At 44.6% G+C, this 15,798-nt stretch overlaps 1 protein-coding gene across 3 annotated transcripts in view; it reads left to right on the plus strand.

Annotated features, from left to right (window-relative positions):
- GPR19 (G protein-coupled receptor 19) overlaps positions 1-15,462 on the plus strand; it is a 34,684-nt gene extending 19,222 nt beyond the window's left edge. For 2 of the 3 annotated variants that reach the window (XM_018048464.1, XM_005680818.3), the window contains exon 4: positions 13,936-15,441. In XM_018048464.1, the coding sequence (XP_017903953.1) occupies positions 13,952-15,205 (1,254 nt within the window). In that variant the 5' untranslated portion in view covers positions 13,936-13,951 and the 3' untranslated portion in view covers positions 15,206-15,441. Of the gene's footprint in view, positions 1-13,935 lie in introns of all 3 variants that reach the window. The other variant, XM_005680817.3, reaches the window with a different exon arrangement.

Raw genomic sequence — 15,798 nt, forward strand, 5'->3', positions numbered from 1 at the left:
TACATGTTATTACCTTCAAATAATGGCAAGGCTCCATCCTACCAGGACAATGGGAAAGTTGGTGACAAACATTACTAGGATTCTTATCCTCTTTCTAGGACTCGGGGCTCTTACACACTACAAAAAGATAGGGTGGCCCCTCTTGGCTTGGATCCCCTCTGATTATAGTAGAGATGTAATTGTGGCCTGAACTGGTGTGTGTGCTTGAAGGCTGGTGAAGCTGCCGCATCAGTATAGCCCCCACCCCACCCCTGACCTGGAGCAGTGGCCTCTTTTCCGGCTGGGGAGCTCCATTGCTTGAACCCACCTCCCTACCTGCAAACCTCCATCTCCACCTGTCCCTTACTTGGAGCACAGTGAGGAAGTGAGGCAAGGGTCCCAGGCCTGCCTTTTCTTTTTAATTGCTTTATTTACATGCCATAAAATTCACTTGTTTTAAGGGTACAATTCAGTGATTTTTGTTAACATTTACAGAATTGTACAACCATCATATAATCCAATTTCACAACCTTTTCATCATCCTCAGAAGGTCCCTTGTGCTCATCCAGGGCTCCCCTTTGCAGGACTCCAGGGGGCACAGCCACACTCCTGTTTCAGAGGTCCTGGTTTCTCTCTCCTCCCCTGTACAGAAATAACAGAAATTCCACCCCTCCCCCACCAACCAGAGAACCCAGCACCCAGAGAGCAAAAGCCAAGGAAACAGGCTTGTCTCAGGCCTGGTAAGACGACTCTCCTCCAAGACAAGAGAGTGCTTAGCCCTGGGTCCATTCTCAGCAGAGGACAGGAAAAAAGTCCCTGCAAGGAGCACAGTGCACGCACATCAGCATCTCAGTGACTTGACCTCTCTCTATACCAGGCAGCGGGGTCTTCCGGTTGCACGTACCCGTGGGCAGCCATTGCCCCTGTGGAGCAATGACCTTCAGAGGCGTGTCAGACCTCTCTCCTCCCTGATTCCTTACCTCTCTTTGCTCACAGAGCACCTGATGGGCACATAGTGGGGAGTGGGGAGGGAGAACGGGGAGCCCCTCTGTGGTACCAGAGTGAAAGGAAGTGCCCAGAAGTACTCTGCCCCTCCAGGCCCCGCTTACTCCTTTCTGTCTTCCCTGCCCCCATGTGATGGGGCAAAGAATTCTGAGTCAGCTTAAGAACAACAGCCAGTCACAAGAGCAACCCAAAGAGCCTGAAACGTTCGGGATCTGAAAGGAAGCTGGGGATCCAGTGGGGACTGGATTTCCTTGGCCTGTGTTCTGTCTGCAGCAGGAGGCCTGGCGAGTCTACTGCAGAGGACCCTGGCCTCTGTCCCTGCTTCTCCTGCCTCCATGGCTTCCCCAGATTCGAAGCCCAAGAAAGGGCTTGCTGCCAAGCTCTTACAATAGCTCTTTTCCTTCATACAACTTTTAACAACTTACTGTCCTTTTAGGGGGTTGTGCTAGGTTTTCGTTGCTGTCTTCCTCTAGTCTTGGAGAGTGGGGGCTACTCTCTGGTTGGGGTGCACGGGCTTCTTGTTGCAATGGTTTCTCTTGTTGGGGAGCACGGGCTTTAGGGAGTGCGGGCTTCAATAGATTTAGCACGGGGGCTCAGTAGTTACAGTGCACGAGCTTAGCTGCCTCGCGGCATATGGGATCTTCCCGTGCATGCATGGTAAGTCGCTTGAGTCGTGTCTGACTCTTGGCAATCCTATGGACTATAATCTGCCAGGCTCTTCTGTCCATGGGATTCTTCAAGCAAGAATACTGGAGTGTGTTGCTGTGCCCTCCTCCAGGGGATCTCCCTGACCCAGGGATCGAAGGTGAGTCTCTTAGTTTTCTGCATTGGCAGATGGATCCTTAAGCACTGGACCCCCAGGGAAGCCTGCAACTTACGGTCTTTATTTGTGCTTATTTCTTACTCTTCTCTCCACCCCTCCACAGCTAATTAGGCTATGACCTTCATGAGAGCAGGGACGCAGTTTTGTTTGCCATTGTATATCCGTCCAGTTCTTAGCACAGTACATTCTGTTGCATGGTATGGTCTTACAATATGTTTATGGAACGATGAATGAATTAATAAAAATGGGCAAAGAATCCGAAGAGACATTTCTCCAAACTTATATGTCCAGGTGCCACCTGAGTAGCTCTGCTTGAATATCCAATAGGAATTTAATTCAGCCAAAACAGAATTGCTGATTTCCAGTTCCCCAGACTTTTTCTTTCTGCGTCTGAGATCCTCAAACTTAGGAAACATCTCCATCCCCTACCCCGTCACACGCCAGCAAATCTTGGTGGCTCTTTCTCCAATATGTTTTCAATATCCATCTACTTTTTTCCACTTACACTGCTACTGCCCTGGTCATCATGTACCTAGGTAATTGTAAGAGCCTCTTAACTGTTCTCCTCCTCTACTCTCAGCTACCCACACAGCAACTAAAGTTGTATTTTTGAAACACAAATCAGGTAATACTCATTCATCCATTGCTTAAAGCCTGCAGTGGATTTCACTGGAATAACACCTGTGCCCTACAGTGCTATATGTGACCTAATCCCTGCCTACATTTCTGATTATATCAGGTACCATTTTCTTTCTTGAGCTATGTGAAGCACTTAGCTCAGTTGGTAAGTCATCTGCCTGCAATGTAGGAGACCTGGGTTCGATTCCTTGGTCGGGAAGATCCCCTGGAGAAGGAAATGGCAACCCACTACGGTATTCTTGTCTGGAGAATCCCGCAGACAGAGGAGCCTGACGGGCTACAGTCCATGGGATTGCAAGAGTTGGACACGACGTAGCGACTAAACCACCACCACCACCATTTTCTTCCACATTCATATACTCCAGCCTCATAACAAGCTTGTTCCTGCCCCAGGACCTTTGGACTCATTCTTCCTTCTGCCTAGAATGCATTCTGATTTCCACATGGCTGGCTTCCTATAAATGGGATTTTAGCTCTAGTATCATTTCAGAGAATCCTTCTCTGATGACTATCTGAAATAAGACCCTGCATTTAGAGGCAAATAACAGAAAACTAGAGCCCCTTGGACTGTAAGGAGATCCAACCAGTCCATCCTAAAGGAGATCAGTCCTGGATGTTCATTGGAAGGACTGATGTTGAAGCTGAAACTCCAATATTTTGGCCACCTGATGTGAAGAGCTGACTCATTTGAAAAGACCCTGATGCTGGGAAAGATTGAAGGCAGGAGGAGAAGGGGATGACAGGATGAGATGGTTAGATGGCATCACTGACTCAATGGACATGAGTTTGGGTAAACTCTGGGAGTTGGTCGTGGACAGGGAGGCCTGGCATGCTATGGTTCACGGGGTCGCAGAGTCGGACACGACTGAGGAACTGAACTGAACAGAAAACTCAAAAGGGCTTAAGACATCAAAGACTACTTAATAAGTACTGTGGAGGCAGGTGTTCTGGCAGCTCCATAATGTCAGAGCATTGGGTGGTATCTTTGGGAGTCCTAGGACTTCCCTTGACCTCATAAGATACCACCAGTTGCACTGATATCATTATGTGACAGTTTACAAAGGCAGAAAGTGAGGGATAGCCAGGCTCATAAGAAAGAACCCTCCCAACATGCCCTTTTCCTTTTATTAAGAAAGATTTTTTCACGAGCCTCCCAGCACCCTACAAGGAGGCTTTCTCTTGTCTCAGTGGCCAGAGAAGATGATGTTGATATGACCACCCCTAGCTGCAAGGGTTGGTGGAAGGTGATTATCTTTGCTTGTCAGCTTCTGGAGACACGAGGGCAGGGGAGGTGTTGGGAATGGCCACTGGGTGACCAGCCAACCACCCTCTTGCCATCCCTTTCCTGTCCATTCTGGACCTTCATTCTGCTTTGTTTTTCTCCACGGCACTAACCATTTATTAATTGTGTACTTTTTCTTATTTAGCTATGTAATATCATTTCTCCCAGCAGAGGAGAGCTCTAGTTTACTTCTCTATTTCCAGCACTTAGCCCAGTCCTGGCTTCTCCTAGATGATAAAAACTATCAGATAAACATGTGATTGAGGACTGCTGTGTATACACTGTCATAGCAAAGTGTTCATCTCGTGGGGTAAAGTTTATTGCTGTTTGTTTCTTTTGCATTTTATCTGACCACAGACTTTGTGAGAACAGTAGAGAGACAGGAAGTGTTATTCAAACTTCCACATAGATCCCGACTAAGTGGCAGTTGGGGTGGGAAATACTGGATCATGTCCCTGATACATTCCCCCAAAGAGGAGCTGGTATGACCTAACATTTCCTCCTGCAGCTAGGTCTACAGAGAGTCTGGGGAGGATTGCCACTTGTGATCAACATAATCCTCCACGTGGGTGAAGCCTGGGCTCCTTTCTGTTGGACTTCTGTGGGTCAAGTATCTCTCCAGTGCCAGCCATACCCACACAAAACTGTCAAGTCAGTGAAGTTTATCTTCTTCAGCTTCAGTCTTTCACCCTCCACCCTCCCTTCCCACAATATAACACCCTATCTTCATTCTCTCTAGATCCTGACTGTTCCTTATGGCGTTTGCTTTTTGGCATCTCCTGTTTTCATTTTCACTAAGATCATAGCTCTCCGAGATAGAAGGGGTCTCAGATATCACCACTGTTCTACTGATAATGTATTCTAAAATTTACTCTTTAAGAAGCATTTACATTTTAAATGGAACTTTGGTGCTCACTTCAGCAGCATGTATACTAAAATGGGACTTGGACCCTAAAAGAATGTTGCTCTAATGGTGAGGGAAGCAGAGGGGATAGAAGCCCTCCTGATTTCTGGAAATCACACCAAGGATGCTGACTCTGTATATTTCTAATATTTTCAAATTTATGTGAAAAACAGAAAAAAAGGTAAAGGCGATAAAAGAAGAATGGTGGTGGTGGTGGTTTAGTTGCTGAGCTGTATCCGACTCTGGTGACCCCATGAACTGTAGCCCAACCAGGCTCCTCTGTGCCTGGGATTTTCCAGGCAAGAACGCTGGAGTGGGTTGCCACTTCTCCGAAAGAAGAATACAGTTCCTTAAATCTAGATATCTAGAATTTCTCACCAGCAATGTCGTTATCTGGGGATATTTTGTGATGTTGTGTGTGTGTTTAGTCGCTCAGTCGTGTCTGCCTCGTTGCAACCCCGTGGACTGTAGCCCACCTGGCTCCTCTGTCCCTGGGATTCTCCAGGCAAGAATACTGGAGTGGGTTGCCATGCCCTTCTCCAGGGGATCTTGCCAACCCAGGAATCAAACCCAGGTCTCCTGCATTTGTGATGTTAGAAGAGGCTTTTTTGAAAACCCTTTCCTGTTCAAAAAAAATCATGCTCTCCTTGAAAGCAGGACAGATATTCAAACCAAGAGAAAATGTGTCTCATCTGATCTCAGAAAACTGCTTGATCTCAGTTGGGAAACAGAGTGAAAGGCACAGACCTGGAAATATTATGAAGAAATACTTATATATATTGTATAACCAGAGGAAAGAGAGAAGGGCATTAGGGAAAATTTCAAGCTTAAAAGTCACAATGCCAGGAGTCTCAGATGGTGGAGAAGAAACTTGGCTTTCACTGGAATTATGAGGTTCTTTTGCAATTATTCAGAATTATCTAAAGGAAATAATTTAAGCAGGATAGAGTCTGTATGCTTTTGAGGAAGACCCAGTCAATCCAGTTAGATTATCAATATATATTTTGGTTCAGGGTATAAGAAAAAATTTCATCTGGCAAAAAGAAAGTGAAGTCACTCAGTCATGTCCAACTCTTTGTGACCCTGTGGATTGTAGCCTACCGGGCTCCTCTGTCCATGGGGTTCTCCAGGCAAGAATACTGGAGTGGGTTGTACATTTCCTTCTCCAGGGGATCTTCCCGATCCAGGGATCAAACCCAGGTCTCCCATATTGCAGGCAGATGCTTTACCCTCTGAGCCACCAGGGAAGCCCTAATCTGAAAATATGTCACACACACACACACACAAATCCCCAACATAAAGAAACTTGGAGAAAGATTATGTTTATTTGTTTGGACCTCAGTGACTTTCCCCTTAAAAGCAGTGCTGTCAGTGATGAGGTATTCAGGCCCTTGACAAAAGCCATTCATCCTTAATCCTAAATTATGTGACCAATGTTAGTAATATGACTCTAGGGTGTGATGTGTGCTGTGGTTACTAAAATTTGCTTGTCATATGGCTTAGAAGACTTTTATGGGCTAACAGTAGGGCTAATATTTTCAGCACTTGCTATGTGTCAGACACCAAGCTAGGTGTGTTTTAGAACTATAGTAGGATAACACTTACTGAGGGTGTTGTACCAGACAGATTGACTTGTAATAACTCATTTAACTCCTGAGCATATATTATCTCATTTAATCCTCACAATAATCAAATGAAATAGGGGCTAATTGTCCTCATTTTCTGGGCTTCCCAGGTGGCACAGTGGTAAAGAATCCACTGGCCAATGCAGGAAATGCAAGGGATGCAGGTTCAATCCCTGGGTGGGGAAGATCCCCTGGAGTAGGAAACGGCAACCCACTCCAGTATTCTTGTCTGGAAAATTCCATTGACAGAGAAAACTGGTGGGCTACAGCCCATGGGGTCACAAAAACATGACTGAACAGATTCTCATTTTACAGATGAGAATACTGGAATCAAGAGGGTTGGATAACTTGTTTTGGGTCACACAACTAGATAATGAGTGACAGAGATGGTAGTCCTGCTTCAGTCTGCTTCAAAGCCTGTACACATAACCACTTTGCAATAGTCCTATATTGTGAGCTGAAAAATGAGTGTCTCTCAGCAGAAGATTATGTTCTAGGTGTGTAGGTTTGTCAGATTTAGGTAATAAAAATATAGGATGGGACATAGTTGTGTTAAAAAATTATCTGTTATTTATCTGAAATTCATGCTTAACTGGGCTTCCTGTGTTTCATCTGGCAACCCTGTCTGCGTGGCTCATTATGAGAACATGTATTCTCTCTTTCCTCCACCACAGTCATACTGGTAGCTACCTAGGCCTTACGTAGTTCTATAAAGTGCTTAGCTCAGTGTCCACACCAGAGCCATAGCTCAGAGCCAAGAAGCGAGATAGGAACTCAGGAAGCTTCCAAAGAGCCTGTGTGACCTCCTTAGCCGTTCGTAAATTCAGGGATGTATGTAAGTTCAGGGCGTTCGGATAGGTTGGTCTGTGAACTGCCCTGCTGGCTCTGCAGGGAAAGAGCCTATTGGTGGTGCTTGTCAGTCTCGTGGTGTGACTGTTCCTACCTTGGCTGATTCATGATGCCAACATGATGTCATTGAACTTGGAATTGGGAAGGAATGTGCTCTGAGGAGCCCCATGCAAACTAGTCCCAGCCCATCTCCGTTCCAATCTTATTTCATATGTAGGCAAATCAAGCGTACAAAACAGTGAAAGGTTTAAGGAAAATATCTACCACCATCATATTTCTTAAATTACAACAGTTAAAATTTAAAAGAGAATGTCCTACTTGGGGTGATACTGAATTGTTCAGATTTTTTCTACACTTCGATTCAAACTGAAGTCTAGAGTTCTGCTTTCATTCTACATTTACAAGGCAGCAGTCAGTCATCTAATAATGAGTTTTCAACACTCTCACATTCTTTATTCTGAAGAAAGGCTGTGTTTCCAGACCAGCATGTCTGCTGCACTTCTGATGCTAAGCCTCCCTGCAGTATATAGTGGGAGTGATTTTTTCCCCCAAAATGTTCACTGTGTCACATATTTCTGAGCTAACATATTGAACAGATGTATCTGTGGGTTGCAAGAGTCTGTGGGGGAATTTTATATTCGTGTTTGATTGAGAAGTCTGTGTACAGCCAGTCTGACCCTCCAAATTTAGATCCAGCCCATTGTGGCTCCCCTGGGAGATGAAGTGCCTGCTGCTGCTGCTACTGCTGCTAAGTCGCTTCAGTCGTGTCCAACTCTGTGCGACCCTATAGACGGCAGCCCACCAGGCTCCCCCCTCCCTGGGATTCTCCAGGCAAGGACACTGGAGTGGGCTGCCATTTCCTTCTCCAATGCCCGAAAGTGAAAAGTGAAAGTGAATGAAGTGCCAGTGGTGGTTAAAAGCGTGGGCTTTGGAGCAAGGCAGTCTTGGGTGACCACTTTGCAATTGTATGACCTTGGGGAAGAACTTCAGTTTTTTCATTTGAAAAATAGGGCTAATAACATTACCTCTTGCTCTGGAAGGTCTCTGCATGTGAAATACCTGAAAGATAAAAAGCACACACACACACAAAGTGCTAACTCTTGGTGGTATTGATGCTACTATCACGCCTGTCTTCATTGCAGTTACTCTCACTGCTTATTAGCCACAGGCTGTATGGCTAATTCTACAGAAAATGTTTCCATTCATTTTTTTTCCCAACCAAATCATATATAAATTCAACATAAAATTCTAATTTGCCATAGTCTTCCTATATTATGGGAATATCTCTGAATCTGTGTAATTTCAGGAGGGAAAAATAAATCAGTTGTTAGGGTTTCCCGAGTCTGGAAGAAACCTACCCAGCAATGATTCACTTATCTGGGAATAGCCTCTGGCAAACTGTGAAGTTTATCATCTGTGCCCCTCTGATTCTTTTTTGTGGTCCTCTCATTAGTATCTAATCATTCATATACCCATCGAAATACAGTCTTCCAAAGGTTAAAGTCATGGTTCTCATTCATCATGATTCTCATTCAAGCATAGAAATGAACATAATGTCAAAAATTCATTAACTTATTACTGAAGGAACCAATGAGATAATAAGGTTGCTTCCAAGAGCATTTGAATAAATGGATATTTATAGGGATTTGGGGGGGAGTGTTCCTGTTTGTTTGTTTCTGTAAATAATGTGAGCATAAGATTGCTAGGAGGCGCAAAACTGGTTATTGTCCTGCTGCTGCTAAGTCGCTTCAGTCGTGTTCGACTCTGTGCAGCCCCATAGACAGCAGCCCACCAGGCTCCCCCATCCCTGGGATTCTCCAGGCAAGAACACTGGAGTGGGTTGCCATTTCCTTCTCCAGTGCATGAAAGTGAAAAGTGAAAGTGAAGTTGCTCAGTCGTGTCTGACTCTTAGCGACCCCATGGACTGCAGCCTACCAGGCTCCTCGGTCCATGGGATTTTCTAGGCAAGAGCACTGGAGTGGGGTGCCATTGCCTTCTCCAGGGCAATAAATCTATAACCTTTGGGGTTATTTTTTCTACTAAACAAATTTGCATGTTTACATGTAATGTCTGGGTGCTAGTCATTTGTAAATAGCAAAATCAAGAACAGATACATTCTTCCAGAGAATTAAATAATCCTTGGGGAAGCCCATGTAACAGTGTCCTAGCATGATATTAAAAAATTATGCTATGCTCTCTGTGCCTTATTTTCAAATAATGGATAATTTTTCTTAACATATCTACCCATTTATTTATTCAGTAAACCTTTATTAATATCTATGTGCTGCAGGGATTTAGAAGTAAAGACACAGTCCCTGTCCTTAAGGAATTCATAACCCAACAGGGGAAGACAGCACTCAAAATAAAAATTACAGTATGAAGTGACAGACATATTTTATATATAGACACAAGGCCCCATCATTACAGAGGTCGCTCACTCCCTAACTCTATATCATGTCAGCTCATCCACCATTTTCCCAACCTGTATATTAAAACACATCTCTTAGAGCCCAACAGATGAATAATTCCTCTCTTAGATAATACACAGATAAAGGAATATATTAATAGGGACCCTCTGTCTCAACTCGATCTGGTGTGTCATGTGGTAGTCTCAGGGCTGGTTGGGAAGAGACAGGATGAGCTGGAAAGAGGTGAAGACGGCTTTCCTGTTGCTGCTAAAATTACTGAATATGGATGACCCAGACACAACTACTAATTACGCAGCCTCTGTATTTCAGAAATACTCCCTTAAAGATATATTTATTTCCAAATTAATGGAGCAGGGGAGAGCTTTCTTAACATTTACTTTAGAATTCTAGAATTTAGTTATAATATGGCAGACCATGTTTTCTGCGAGTAGGCTGTCTGAGGTCGCCTAAACTGCCTTTACTCGCCCTTAAACGAGTTGACCTGGGTGCCTTTAGTTTCACCTGCCCTGCTCTTGTCAGGGGCCATGTTTCCCCCTGTCACCATGGTAACCAGCGTCCCAGCTCTCTGAGAACACACAGTGAGTTTTATATCTCTGCTTTTAATTCTCCTAGCAGAGCCACCTAGAGTAGGAGGCCTGTATTTCAGCTCTCTGTCTTTATGAAGTCAATTCATTCAATAGCTAATAAGCGATTATTAATGTAAAGAACTTCAGTGGAAGCTGTGGAGCATGGACAAAGAATAACGCCCTTTTCCCAGGACCCCATAGTTAATGGGAGAAGACAGAAACGTGGAAGCAATTCTAAAACAGTGACTGTTAATCCGGGCTGCACATTGGGATCACCTGGGGAACTCTTGAAACCTCCCGATGCCCAGGCTGCACCCCAGAGCAATTAAACCGGCATCCCTAGAGAAGGACCCTGGCATCAGCATTTTGTAAAGCTCCCTGGGAACGTCCAGCATGGCTCTAAAGCGAAACAAACCGGGAAAAGGAGTCACAAAATGCTCTATGAAAGAGGGAACCACAGCCATTCTGCATATGTTAATATTCTCATCCACCGGGTGACTACATTTCAGCCCATGAATGCGGAAAATGTAACTTCTCATTGTAACCACAGGAAAAATATAGGTCAGTTTAATTGTAGGGCAGAGACTATATGGTCTGAGCAGTATGGTCTGCAGAAAACTATACCTCTAAGGGTCTCTTGGACCAGGAGATCCAACCAGTCCATCCTAAAGGAGATCAGTCCTGAGTGTTCATTGGAAGGACTGATGCTTAAGCTGAAACTCCAATACTGTGGCCACCTGATGCTAAGAGCTGACTCATTGGAAAATACTCTGATGCTGGGAAAGATTGAAGGCAGGAGGAGAAGGGGATGACAGAGGATGAGATGGTTGGATGGCATCACTGACTCAATGGACATAAGTTTGGGTAAGCTCTGGGAGTTGGTGATGGACAGGGAGGTCTGGTGTGCTGCACTCCATGGGGTCGCAAAGAGTCAGACACGACTGAGCAACTGAGCTGAACTGAAGGGGAAAAGGGCCCCCTAAAGGTCAGCCCTAGAAGGATGACCCCCAAGTTATTCCACATGCTATCTCTCTCCCTTGGAATGTTTGGGACTTTTTTTTTTTTTTTTTTTCTTTTTTAAACCCTTATCTTCCTGAAGAAGGGACCTTCATCCTCCAGGCCCCTGGCTCACACCTTGGTCTCCTCTGTGAAGCCTTTCCTTTCCTTCCCTTTTCCAAGCACAATTGGGTCCCTGTTTTTCTCTGCCACTTAGCTCCTTATCTGTCAATTTTAATTATTATAGACTTTAGTTATAATATGGCAGACAGCTTATTTATATATTTACCCTTTTACTGGCCTTACTTTTCGTTGGTTTTCCTGGCACCTAGCATAGTTTCTTGGTGTACTGACTGAGTAAACAGAAGTGCAGCACTTTTAGGTCCAATCAGAAAAGTCATGCCTTCAATCAGGTGAGACCTAGACTCAACAACTCCTCAGGCTGTCGTCTCCCATTTCCTTTTCTTATTTGGCCACACCCCACAGCTTGTGGGATCTTAGTTCCCTGGTGAGGGATCAAACATGCTTCCCCTGCAGTGGAAGTGTGGAGTCTTAACCACTGGATCACAGGGGAAGCCCCTCCCTTGTCCCGTTTCCAGGAGGGTATGTGTGTGTGTGGGGGGCGGTGTGTGGGGGGCGGTGTGTGTGTATGGTGGGGGTCGGACACACTTGTAAAGCTGCAGGAGGAAGGGACAGAAGAAGGCCCCTGCAGTGCATCAGTGGTGGTGGTGGTGATTTTGAGTTTGATCTGCAGAGCTTTGCTATAAGAGGAAGAAAGAAGCAGAAGGAAGTTCAGAGGCTTCCAGGTGTGTGTGGAACTACGGGAAAGTGCCCATGCCACCAGCTCCTGTTCTATTTCGGCCACAGGCATTCCCCCACAAATTCAGAACTGCCCTTTCTCTCTGGGAATGTTGCTTGTCTCTTGTATTTTTAAGCTTTCAGTTCAGTTCAGTTGCTCAGTCGTGTCCGACTCTGCGACCCCATGGACTACAGCACACCAGGCTTCCCTGTCCATCACCAACTCCCGGAGTTTTACTCAAACTCACGTCCATCTAGTCAGTGATGCCATGCAACCATCTCATCCTCTGTCATCCACTCCTCCTCCTGCCTTCAATCTTTCCCAGCAATCAGGGTCTTTTCCAAAGAATTATTTCTTCGTATCAGGTGGCCAAAGTATTGGAGTTTCAGCTTCAGTATCAGTCCTTTTAAACTTAAAACCTTAAAAAAAAAAAATTTAGGTTTTTTTTTTCTTTTTTCAATGTTGTAGCTTTTGCACACATAAAGGTGAAAAGATGATTTTGATTTTATAAGGATGACACACATGCATTACGGATTTTCAAGGACAGTGCTAATTTTAGATCTGATGTCCTGTTTTCAGACTGTGTCCTAATTTTTTATATGGGAAGTATGGTTGCTAGTCTTACAACTTACTATCAACCAGCCAGGCATGCTTAAAGGTCTTTTAATTATTAAAATAATTAATTACTTTATGTTTCTCTTTAAGAAATTAAGTAGGGCTGCTTCATGGACAAAAAAAGCCTTGAAGGGAACATGGACCTGGCCATTGGTACATCACCCTGAGCTTCAGACTTTTGTTGAATGGGGTTTCTTGGTGAGGACAATATATATTAACATCCTCTCCCTACCACAGATCACTGCAAATATACTTCAAGGCAAAAGGGGTCATTAGGAACTGTCCTTTGACCCCACAGAAACATTTCTTGGTGAGGTATAGTGACAGCTGCCCCCGAGGAAGGGCAAGAGGCAGAGCCTGTTGCTGGGGCACCCTCCCCTGTGCCCCAGACCTGGTTATTATGGATTCAGTTGCTGTGCTTTCTCTTTCTGCTTACGAGATTCAGACCAAATTAAACCTTAAAGATGACCGCAGCCAAAGTCACCTCAATTTTAATTGAATGGCTCACAATGATACAGTGTTTTCCCCTGTTAAAAAGTGTAACTTTTTTCCCCTAACTGAATAGTAGTAAGAAAAAGTTAAAATAAAGTCTGGGTAAAGTTAGAGTTGATTGCTTATAATTATCTGAATGCCATAAGGTTTCTAGCAACCTGGTTTTACATTCATTAGGGGACATCTTGTACATTCTCAGTCAGTGTCTTTTTATGAAACAGTAACAAAAGTAGCATCAAATATGTCATCGACAGGTGGCACATCGTCTTTTGGGGAAAAATAGGCTGTGTTTTTGTGTCATTAAATGAGGAGCTACTTCTGGCTCACCCGAAAGTGTTACTTTTGCTCCATGTACTTCCACGATGCTTCTGTAATGGGAATTCTGCACTAAGTGAGGGGTCCTTCCCAGTAGCCAGCCAGTCTGCATTCAGATTCCCGTTAGCTATTTCCATAGCTGACATCTGTGTTTCCATCTGCCCAAGTTTTCCTCCCTTGCAGCCTCACTACTTTAGTGTTAGGACATTCAGGAACTTCTCATATGCTTCCCAGAATTCCATCAGTTCTTCATTTGGGAGTAAACCCTAAAAGTGAGCTAGATCTGAGATCCCTACCCCTCTGCGATCCCCAGCGCGTGAAGGGAACAAGGGTCAGTGAGGACTGGGGCTTGCAGTGTGTTCTACCACATTTGACGAAGGTCAGGAGAGAGGAGAGGCCAGGGAGACCCTGAGCTGGGCTCAGGTGAAACAGCCCTAAAATGAAAGAGAAACAGAGCCAGAGCTTTTTCTGGGTAGTAGTCATGTTTTCCTACCAACGCACAAGTCCTCCTTGACAAATGACAACTGACCTAAGCATCCTAAATCATTGTTAGCCTTAGGAATCAATCCTTGTAACACCGTTTTAACAGGAGGCCTCATTCTTCTTTCCTTATCCAGAACTAAGAGGGGAAAAATGAATATGGTTTTTGCTCACAGAATGGATAACAGCAAGCCACCGTTGGTTGTTCCTACACTGCTGGTGCCGCTTCACAACCACAGCTGCGCAGAGACAGCCACCCCTCTGCCGAGCCGAGACCTGACCGAGCTCTCCCCAGAGCACAGCTGGAGGAGCAACGGAACAGACTCACAGTATGGCCCGAGCCCCGGGGAGGTGGCCGCAGCCAGCACTTTCTTTGGGGCCCTGTGGCTGCTTTCTGTCTTTGGCAATTCCCTGGTGTGTCTGGTCATCCACCGCAGTAGGAGAACTCAGTCCACCACCAACTACTTTGTGGTGTCCCTGGCATGCGCCGACCTCCTGGTCAGCGTGGCCAGCACGCCTTTCGTCCTGCTGCAGTTCTCCACCGGCCGCTGGATGCTGGGCAGCGCCACGTGCAGGGCCGTGCGCTACTTTCAGTATCTCACCCCGGGAGTCCAGATCTACGTGCTCCTGTCCATCTGCATAGACCGGTTCTACACCATCGTCTACCCACTGAGCTTCAAGGTGTCCAGAGAGAAAGCCAAGAAGATGATCGCCGCATCCTGGATCTTCGAGGCGACCTTTGTGACCCCCGTGTTGTTCTTCTACGGCTCCAGCTGGGACAACCACTGCAACTATTTCCTTCCCTCCTCTTGGGAAGGAACCGCCTATACTGTCATCCATTTCTTGGTGAGCTTTGTGATCCCGTGCATCCTCATAATCTTATTTTACCAGAAGGTCATAAAATACATTTGGAGAATCGGCACTGATGGCCGGACAGTGAGGCGGACCATGAACATTGTCCCAAGGACAAAAGTGAAAACAATCAAGATGTTCCTCATTTTAAATCTGCTATTTTTGCTCTCCTGGCTGCCTTTTCATGTCGCTCAGCTGTGGCACCCCCATGAGCGAGACTATAAGAAAAGTTCCCTTGTGTTCACTGCTATCACGTGGATATCCTTTAGTTCCTCAGCCTCTAAACCTACTCTGTATTCCATTTATAATGCCAATTTTAGGAGAGGCATGAAAGAGACTTTCTGCATGTCCTCAATGAAGTGCTACCGAAGCAATGCCTATACTATCACAACCAGTTCAAGAATGGCCAAAAAAAACTATGTCGGCATCTCAGAAATCCCTCCATCGGCCAAAACTATAACCAAAGACTCAATCTATGATTCGTTTGACAGGGAAGCCAAGGAAAAAAAGCTTGCTTGGCCCATTAATTCAAATCCACCAAATACTTTTGTCTGATTTCTCAGAATTCTTTCAGTTATTATTATGCACCAGAGGTTAAAAATTTAACTATAAAAACAAGCTGTATATGTATTTTTTCAATCAATTTTCTGAGGGAAATGTTTTATTATACAGAATGCATTCGCTATTGATTTTAGTTTTTGTCTTTTTTAATTTAGTTGCTTTTGTTTTAGAGGAAGCTTTTCACCTTGAGCTTATTTATGGTCAACAGTCCCTTTACTATATTAGTTACATGCATTAAAAAAAAAAAAAAAGAATGCTTTCTGACTTTTTATTTACTATTTGGTCCAAAAAGCATAAACTGTTTTGATTGATGATTTAACCTGATTTTATTGTTTCCTTTTTCTCCTCCTTACTGAATTTTTGTTAACTATAGGCTTCTGTTCCAAATCAAATCTCCTGTGTGACACATTTCAGAGACTTGTATTTCTTCTGCTGAGCAACACTTAGGAAGTGTTAATATTTTATATGTTTTTACATTACCTTCTGTCCAGATCTGTTAATGGAGAGCACTCCATATGTTGGAATATACTAGAACTTGCCTGGGTAGCCTTCTGTGATTGAATTTTAATGAAGATGCTTAGGGAAAG

This window comes from Capra hircus, chromosome 5 (genome assembly GCF_001704415.2).
Source record: "Capra hircus breed San Clemente chromosome 5, ASM170441v1, whole genome shotgun sequence".
Classification (NCBI taxonomy): Eukaryota; Metazoa; Chordata; class Mammalia; order Artiodactyla; family Bovidae; genus Capra; species Capra hircus.